The sequence below is a fragment of the Salvia hispanica genome, chromosome 3, assembly GCF_023119035.1.
Source record: "Salvia hispanica cultivar TCC Black 2014 chromosome 3, UniMelb_Shisp_WGS_1.0, whole genome shotgun sequence".
In the NCBI taxonomy this organism is placed as follows: Eukaryota; Viridiplantae; Streptophyta; class Magnoliopsida; order Lamiales; family Lamiaceae; genus Salvia; species Salvia hispanica.
The window spans coordinates 53070162-53079979 of NC_062967.1; the positions used below are offsets into that span (position 1 = coordinate 53070162).

The 9818-nt window shown below is 36.4% G+C and overlaps 2 protein-coding genes across 2 annotated transcripts; one reads left to right on the forward strand and one right to left on the reverse strand.

The window, feature by feature from the left end:
* Positions 1–1609: 1609 nt before the first annotated feature.
* LOC125210488 (protein MIZU-KUSSEI 1-like) lies at positions 1610–2257 on the forward strand. Its single transcript, XM_048110038.1, has one exon. The coding sequence runs from the start codon at positions 1610–1612 to the stop codon at positions 2255–2257; it is 648 nt and encodes a 215-aa protein (XP_047965995.1).
* A 6510-nt stretch (positions 2258–8767) lies between these two features.
* On the reverse strand, positions 8768–9526 carry LOC125212863 (classical arabinogalactan protein 7-like). Its single transcript, XM_048113143.1, has one exon. The coding sequence runs from the start codon at positions 9349–9351 to the stop codon at positions 8992–8994; it is 360 nt and encodes a 119-aa protein (XP_047969100.1). The 5' UTR covers positions 9352–9526; the 3' UTR covers positions 8768–8991.
* Between the last annotated feature and the right edge of the window lie 292 nt (positions 9527–9818).

Genomic DNA, 9818 nt, shown 5'->3' on the forward strand with positions numbered 1-9818 from the left:
GCATTGCACACACACTAAATACACTATACACACACTATGTGCTTTACACACACTATACACACTACACACTCTGCACACACTATACTCTCTACACATAATGCTCACACTATACATTATACACATACCACACACTTTACACAAACTTTACACACACTACATACACAATACACACATTACATAATATAGTTTGCTTTTAGGCAAAATAATTATATAGTACTCCATATGTCCCATTAAAAATAAAACGTTTTCCTTTTTGGGATATTTCGTTAAAAATGAAACATTTCTAAAAATGAAATAACACCCTCTGTATGTTTTCCTCTCTCTTACTTAACTTTCACTTCATTAACTAACAAAATAAAACTATATAAAATCTCGTGCCGAAAATCAAATGTTTTATATTTAATGGGACGGAGGGAGTATAATATTTTAAAAATTCATTATTTTTTATGTTTATACAATCGAACCGAACCAAACTAAACAAAAAATTAAAATTTGCCAAAAATTTTAATTTAACCGAACCGAAAATAAAATCGAATAGAATTGTAAGTTTCGATTTTGTTCAGATTGGATATTCAGTTTTTTATTATTTTGCTCACTCCTAGTGTGAAGCGTGTGTGTAGTGTGTGTCATGTATGTATTGTGTGTGCAGTGCGTATAGTGTAGTATGTAGTGTATGCAATGCATGTATAGTGTGTGCAATGTGTGTCTAATGTGTGCAGTGTATGTAATGCGTGTATAGTGTGTGCAGTGTGTGTAGTGTACAATTGTTTATATTTCATTTCATTCCTATATTATTTGTAGTTACTGAGAATATGAATGAAATCAATCAAGGAATAATAATTTCATTCCCTTTGTATTGCTTATGCTTACCAAGCACAATATAGAACGGAATTGTCATTATAATCCTTCTTGTTCCGTTCCATCATACCAAGAAGCATCTAAATATATTCTTTTTTATTTTCCTTCCTTAGCCATCAATTTGCCGCAGTTACTAGTATGCAATAACATTTTCATACAAAAGAAAATACTCCCTTTGTCTTATCAAAATAGGGACATTTTATTTTTCCGTACATCATTAGCTCATTTCCGTTTATGCAAGTTCTCCCTAATCTATTTCTCATATATATTAGAGCTCACTGTTAAACACAAATAATAATAGAGTCTCATAATCCACTAACACTATTTTAATTATTCTTCTTCTCGTCTTTCTTATTTTACCAATTATGCATTAATTTCTATGTCATCCCAAATGTATCTATTTTTACTGAGACGGAGGGTGTATAAACAATTTGTCATACCGTAACGGGAGGAATAAACTTTACTGGAATTTAGAATTTAAGATTTTTTCAATATTCACAAAGAAACAATATATCGACAATATGCTCCCACCATTATTGTTTTTATCTATCTTTTCCCCCTTTTTTTTCCAGCCCAAAAGGCTATACAATTATTAGTTGCATCATTTTTTTCCCACTTTATACTTCTTTGTCCGCATGCTAAGTGCACAAACAACCGCTATTTTAATCACATATCTTAAGTATTTTTCAAATAAATCCAATCAATATAAATAACACCCCATATATGTAGCATAAACTAAACATCCTATATCATGGCGACCTGCGGCGTCACCTCCGTCGACTGCGAGAAGCAAGTCCGGTCGTGGCGCCTCCTCCGCTCCATGGCCGAGCTCCTCCTCCCCACGTGCAACTGCATCATCACTCAAGAAAACGAGCCACATTCGCATCCGCCACAAATCAAACAATTCCGCCACAAGCGAGCCTCCTCCGCCTCCGGCCCCACCACCGTCTCCGGCACCCTCTACGGCCACCGCCGCAGCAAAGTCACATTGTGCATCCAATCAAGTCCGATCTCAACTTCCCCAATTCTCCTCCTCGAGCTCGCCATCCCTACCAACGTTCTAGCGAAGGAAATGAAGGGCGGATCAATCCGGTTCGCCTTTGAGTCGGGCGCGGGTGCGGGTCCCTTGTTGTCCATGCCAGCGTGGACAATGTATTGCAATGGGAGGAAATTAGGGTTTGCCGTGAAGAGGAAACCCTCGAGGGCTGACGTGGAGCTTCTAGAAAAGATGCAAAACGTCGTCGTGGGGGCCGGCCTAGCCGACGACGACGTGATGTATCTTCGCGGGAAATTTGAAAGATATCATGGCTCTTCGAATTCGGATTCTTTCCATTTGGTAGACCCGGATGCGGCTAGGAATGGGCAGGAGTTGAGTTTTTATTTTCTTCGATCGTGTTGATCTATTTTTGTTGTAATTTTTTGTTTTGTTTTTATTTTTTGGATCGACCACCCATTTTTTGAGCCTTGCATATTTTGCATGGCTTTGGCTTATGTTCATGTGGGTTGGATGATGGTGGAAATTGGAAAATCACTTTTTTTTTGTTACGAATCCATACACTACTCCTACATAATTTCAGCAAATACTATTGGTAGAACGTTACGTAAAATGTATAGTACGTAAATTTATTGAATTAATATGCTCATCAACAATTTGTTTTAATATAATGGAAGTTCAGCCAATATATTATGAGAAATGTCACCTAATTTGGCTTTAAACTATCCACATTTGTTTCTTTGGTAGGGTTTGGAAAACCTCAAAAATTGTCAAATGTCTATTTAATTGCCATAATTACAGGGTTTCTACCCTAAATTTGGTATGTTAAATCAATTTAAAAAAATGTTTCATTGCACCAATTTTATTATTATTTTTAAAAAATTGCAACATATTACCACTTTTTAACTGAAATGTTGATTTAGGGAGAACGAAGTTTATTGAAAAGATGTTGCAATTTCTAACAAGATTAAAATTAAATATGATTGATAATATCAATATAGAACTTTAAGCCTTAATGTGAAATTGATAATGGAATGAATGTTGTTTTCTAACAATTAACTCAATGTTAAATTTGAACTCATTACTGAAACTTGAAATCATAATACTATAGCAAATCAACTAACTCAACGGCCTACGCAACAATATAATTAGCCAGATATTATTCATAAATTGTAGAACAAAATCTAGGAGAGCCAGAAACTACTAATGACATATAGCAGGTTTTACTTTTTTGGTATTATATTGCTAGGATCATTGTGTATTTGTTGTGTGAGCTGTTGTTGATCCCTTTTGTCGTTGTAACTTGCAATGCAAAAGAGCCTTTTGAGAATAGGTGGATACTTTTAGAAATAATAGTATAAAGAGAAGCATCATTACATATTTTTGGTCGACTAGAGCTTGTGGTAGGATATACTGACTTGTGTGATGATTGAAATCCACATCTAGCTTCCAAATAAATTTTTTAAATATAGGAAAAAAGCATAAAAAACAAAACACTCACTTTGCTCTTTTCCGGTCTGTATAATTAAGTAATGAGCTAGCATAATAAATAATTATAGTTGCCTTGCGCTTTTTTCATGGCAAAGAGTATCTAAAGTAGAGTAAGTGAAAGCTATTTCTTTGTGATATTATAGGAGTATATATTAAATACATACTTAGTAAATTAGTTTGTTTAGAAATAATCGCAATCGGCATTCATGCATAAAAAAGTTTGGAAAACCTACTATTTTGTCGCTTCAATCTCAGCCAAATACGAAGGAAAATAATATAACCGATCGATTACGTTTTTATTTGTTCGGAATTTTCTTTTTCTCTTTTTCGGAAAGAGAAATATTAAATGTATACATTATTTACATACAAAAATACCCGATGTGATATATGCAGATAGACAATTTTGTTGCATGTCACGACCGTCCTTTCTAAGGATAGAGAGTTCGGTTAAAATACGTTTAGTGGGGGATTTAAGAAACAAGGAAGAAATAGTGGGAACAATCAACTACTCTAAACATGAATAAACGTGAAAAATCAATCATTCAAATCAGAGTGTCAAATCTTAGTAGTGAGACAATTGAAAGAAACACTATTCGACGGTATCAAAAAGACAAATGAAATAACGTTCAGCGGAAGCATTCGAGAGAAGAATAATGTCATATATGAAGACATAACATATTAAGAACTTTTTACTAGACAACTTCATATTGATCTTGCTCAACACCCACCACGCTCACCACAACTCAACTTTCACATAGGGAAAACACATACAAGATTTGAGTACTTGATGCACTCAGTGAACTTACGCCGAAAACATTTTCATAAAAATATTTATTATGCCATCATTGAGTGACCTCGGGTTTTAACTTTGAAAAAGGCCCAAGATACTATCATATCTGTTCTTTCTGCCGTGAAAGGTGGCCACCTTCCACCAACACAGAACCGGTTCAGTGACTCACGGTCCACCTCATGTAGGGTCGTGAAAGGTGGCCACCTTATCACGCACCCTTGCTGGGACCTGAATTCAATTACTATCATCCGGCATTGTAGGGTCGTTCCCCTTCCTAGACCATCATCCATCAACATCCATCATCATCATATCATATCTGAACATACATGATAAGGAATGTGGCCACATTCCAAGTCACTGGACCAGCCAAATTGAAGATGGCACATGATCCCCATTAGTGTACACTACCTGAGTAGGGACTCACTAACCCGAATTCGATTGCATCAGGTCTAGTAGGGACGCTCCACTTACTAGACAAACATATAGGCATTTCTCAAAACAAAAAGTCATATGACATATCCTTCACAACCTCATTTTCTCATAAACATATTTGAAACATAAAACATATTTCTGTCAAGGTCGAACATCATATCACATCATATCAACAAAGTCGAGCAATTTATAATATCACTTAATAAGTCAACACATAGTGTCACATAACATCACTTTAACTTTAAACACACGCATCACATCATCCTTGGAAATTAAATAATTGCAATTACACTAAAAATACATTTCGTCACATAAAATAAGCTCAAACCAATATATTAATCGAAAGCTCATAAAAATACTTTAGTTCGAATAGCCCACGATAATACTTTAGATAGAAAATCCCACCTTTTTCACATAAAACCTTAACTTGTGTACCATATTGTTCTCGAAAAGCATGCGTGAAGTCAGCCACTGATTTAATAAACTCCGGCCCAACTTTAAATAATTTCTTTAGCCCAATTATATATATACATGCAGCCCAATAAGAAATTGCCCAATCTCAAAACACGTCTTCTTTCCTCCCAACACAGTTCTGTCTCTCTTCGACCTTCCTCCCCAAAATCAGAAAAAAAACAGAAACTATTGGTGCTGCCTTGTTTTCTCTCTCTTTTCTCCTATCTCCAATTCACGACCTCAAATCTCTCTACTGAGAGTTTGATTGCTCCAACTCTTTGCTCACTGTACTCTCTTCATGCTCTCGGTTTCTCTAAATCTTGATTGTGAGATTGCAATTGATGGTGAAGTTGAGAATTTGCACTTGAAAAGTTTTCCAAATTCTATGTTCTCGATTCCTCAATTTTGATTGGAAAAGAAATGTGAGAATATGGGGATTTGGATGATATGCATATATCTGTAAGCTGTAACGGAACAATTGTTGGGATTTCTCCTACCATTCATTTCTGAATTTAATTTCCAGTTAATGGAAAGGTTGTAAACAAGTAAATGGGACGGAAATTTGAGAAGATGAGGAATCTGCCCTTTAATCTGCTTGGGCCACATCAAAGAGAAAACTAGAATCACAAGAATTTATTTGTGAAATGGGCTATTCAAAGAATATTGTGCTCAAATAAATGGCTTCCTCCAGAAAAGAATTGGGCTAGAGGACAATAAAATAAAAATAATTGTTAGCCTAAAAGATTGTTATTTGATTTGAAAAAGCCCAAATACAAAAGAAACTCCTTTTGCTCGTTCTTAAAATTTTAGTCATCAAAAAAAAAAATAAGGATTTAACAACAAAAATTCGGCTTAAAAATTCGACGTCCTTTCTAGAACAATTAAAAAAGTAGCAAAGAGTTGGGGTGTTACATGGCATGAGCATGAGCGGACGTAGAAATAGTTGATGGTAAGGGCTGTAAGTAGGAATTTGCTCTTCAGTAATAGTGGCTTAGTATGGACTAACATAGTATTTCAAATTTTTTAAAATTTTTAGAGTATAAAATATTAAAAAAAAAAGAAAAAAAAGAATTTGAGTAAGGGCTTAAGCCATATCCACTTACCAAGTGTGTCCGCCCCTATTTCGTGGTGCATGTCAATGTACGTTACGCGGGCATTTGTAGATGTCACGGTTGTCGTATCTGATCTTTTATTCTTTAAATTTTATTTTATTATTCTCTATGTTCGCCATTAAATGTCTTACTCCATTCGTCCCATAAAAATATGGGCATTTGAAATAACACGGGAACTAATACACATTCGGTAAAGTAAGAGAAACGAGGAGAAAAGTAATTTAAATAGTGTTAGTGGATAGTGAGACCCACATTATTATTAGTGTTTAATAAGTTGTAATGTAGATTATAGTGATATAAGCTGTAAAAATATTGATATATATGGGTAATGAGTTAGGGACAACTTTCTATAAAGGAAATGCTCATATTTTATAGGACGCACGAAAATAGAAAGTGCACATGTTTTTATGGGACGAAGGGAGTATTTCATTTTTACTATTTTTTGCAAGTGGACCTTACATTCCACCAACTTATTTCACTCACATCTTATTAATATCTCGACTAACATACTCTAATAACTTTGTCTATTTTGTTGTCTCATACTTTGTCAATTATGCATTAAATTCGGGTTCGTAAAAGGCCCGACCCGGCGGTACGCCGAAATTACGCATTGCTCAACGCTATCTTCATCAAAACATCGATATTATTTTTCTTAATTTTTGTCAATCCCAATAGAGAGCAAAATTTTTGAATGGGATGTAATAATAACCAGATGAAGATCAAGTCTAACAAGTGTTGCACTTGTCATCGCCCTCGGCCTACCAAACGATGATACACAAACCATTAAAGCATATTACGACGTGGAAGATGGTTCGTTATACGTGATAAGGATCTTTGTGATTTGATCCATGTGATTTACCCAAGGATTTTGCCTCAAGTGTTGGTCAAACAAAACAAATCTAAAACAAACAAAAATAGAGTGGGTCTAGCCACAAAAACTAGTTCCAAACTTGAATGGGATAGAAGATTGGAAATGAAAGAATGTGTAAATGATGAATAACTAGGATTAAAGCCATAGGATGTAAACAAAAAATATGAAGACAATCCTAGGCAATTTTCATTAATCCTAATCACCATTTGGCTTCACTACTCAGTACTTACACTACCATTGATGCATACATGCTTTAATCAAATAAAGAAAATAAACAACCTACGAAGTAGGAATTGTAGGAATTGGATAAACCCTTCCAAAATTAAAAACTCACAGAGGAGATACAATATCAATTCATCAAAGTCTCTCTTTTAATGTTTCACAAATGAGCACATATAGGAGGTGTTAAAAAATTAATGAAAAAGCCTTGCAAATAGAGAAAATCACCAACATAGTGCAAAAACGACCGACCGGGCATTCCCACGGCTCATTTTTCCCTCCCGGGCAAACTTTCTGCCTCAACTGGCTAAAATCGGACAAACGCTCAACCAGGCATTTTTGCCCAGCCGCGGGTTCTCTCTGGAGTCACTCGCTCTTCAATGCGCGACTTTCGTAAATGGGCCATAACTCCCTCCACCGAACTCTGATTGAGGCGTGTAAGATACTGACTCGAAACTCCTTTGAAAACGAAGACATTGGTTGTCTTTGAAGAGTGTTTGAACGTCGTCTCAAAAAGTTGATTTATGTTTAAATCCAGATCCAGTGGCAACTAAGCTAATTGGCATGACTTTTCCCTCTTCTTGAAGCCGCAATCTATCCACAGCTCACGGCGTACTAATAACTCTTGAGGCTCGACATCCATGGTCGTATCGATATGCCTAAGTGGTCGGGAGGCACTCAATCCTCCTCGGGATCCACCACAAAACGGTCGAGGTTGCAATCTAACGTCGCCGAGGACGATGTGGTTAGCGATGTCGTCCGCAAGAGACGAAGGCAGCGAAGGATAGCCGTCATCACCCACGGAGCCAAGCCCAACCGGCCCCCATTCCTCCACCCTAACCTATCCTTCCTAATGTGAACATGTTATACGGGTATTTGCAGACTGCTTCCCTGCTGACACGTACCAAATGATTCCACAATAACAAGTTGCGCATGTCCGACTGATTGAATCCGTCGAAGTGCAATTGGGTACGCGCCGCCCGCCTCTAAAGGAGTAGTTTTTGTCTATCCGAACCCGAAATATAAATTTTTAATTTTTTTTAGGATGCAATTTTAAATTTTTAGGAATTTTTACTTTTTTTCTAGGATTTATAGTCGTATTTCAGATTTTTTTTAATGAAGCTTTATTACTAAGAATATGTTTTTGGTAATTGTAATTTCAAAATTGAATAATAGAATATCGGTATCCATGAATAGTTAAGAACATGCTCTTGGGGAAGAGCATGATTGACGTTGCCTTGACATTTTTTTTTTTAACGTTATTTGTCATCCATTGACATCATATTTAAAATCTAATAATTCAGATTATAGTTTGAAGTTTGTAGAAAAGATTGCAATAGGTAGATTATCACTACCCAATTTTCACACGTACAAGTTCGTCTAATATTACAATAATTGTATAAATAAGCTCTCCGAATGTTTAAATGTAACACTCTGTTCTGTTAAAATTCACAATTTTATTCTAGTGAATTGTGTTTCATTGCTTTACAAATCCATATAAACAACCGCATTAAAATGAAATGAAGAAAATTAAACAAGCAACGAGATAAAAGAATAATACAGTAAAAAATTTTATCAGCGTTGGATATAACCATATTGTACATGTGACTCCCCTAAGATAATAAATATGTCCAAGAGCCATGTGTATCATTAATCACAATCAAACAAATGATCCACTTCAAATCAAATAAGCAAACCACAAATAAATATGACCAAAAATAAAAATTAGAGAGAGAGAAAATGACCACTATGCCCCCAACAAAAAACAGATCTATGCCAAAGCCACCGCCACTAGCACGGCGGCGATAGCAGCGCCGCCAAAGGAAGCCCTGCTCACAAATCCACTGTTTCCGTCGGCAGGAGGCTGGTCGGCGCCTGGAGAAGCGGCGGGTACTTGGCCGACGGGGCTGGGGGAGGCCGGTGCGGGAGTGCCCGGGGCAGGGGCAGGAGAGTCTTCCGCAGCAGGGGTGGGGGCGGCGACCGGGGCTGGGGAGGGGGTGGCGGCGGTGGGAGGAGCAACTGGTGCGGCGGTGGGGGAGACAGTTGGTGCGGCGGTGGGTGATTGGGCCATGCATGAGGTGGCCAATAGTGCCATCACAAGGAAAAGTTTGAATGCTGTTAATGAAGCCATTGCTAATTTGGAAGATAGAAAGAGAGAGGGGAAATGTGAGACTGAGAAGTTTTAAGATGTACAAAGGGAGATTGTGAAGTGAAGATATATAAAATGGAGAGATGGAAGAAGGAAATAATGAAGAGGAATTAAATAATTAAGTTTGGACTTTGGACAGGGCGGCATTGCATGTGTAGGTCCATTTCAACTTTCAACATCGCATAGTTGAATTTGGGAGAATATATATATATATATATATATATATATTATTTTGGTGTAGTTATGAACTACCATAATTTATATTGGCATGGTTATATATGAAAACAATATATTGCTCTAGTGGTAATTGGTAAGCAACTCAATATTTTTGTTGAGTGTTCAATTGCACGTCTTTGGAAATCCTCACGCTTAAAAAAATACTCCTACTATCCGCTATTTATAATTTTTTTTTCCTGTCCATTAATAAATATTTCATCTAGCTTCTCAGT

Bases quoted from the DNA above. Each gene is read 5' to 3' on its own strand.
- LOC125212863 (XM_048113143.1), bottom strand. From the start codon at position 9,351: ATGGCTTCATTAACAGCATTCAAACTTTTCCTTGTGATGGCACTATTG.
- LOC125210488 (XM_048110038.1), top strand. From the start codon at position 1,610: ATGGCGACCTGCGGCGTCACCTCCGTCGACTGCGAGAAGCAAGTCCGG.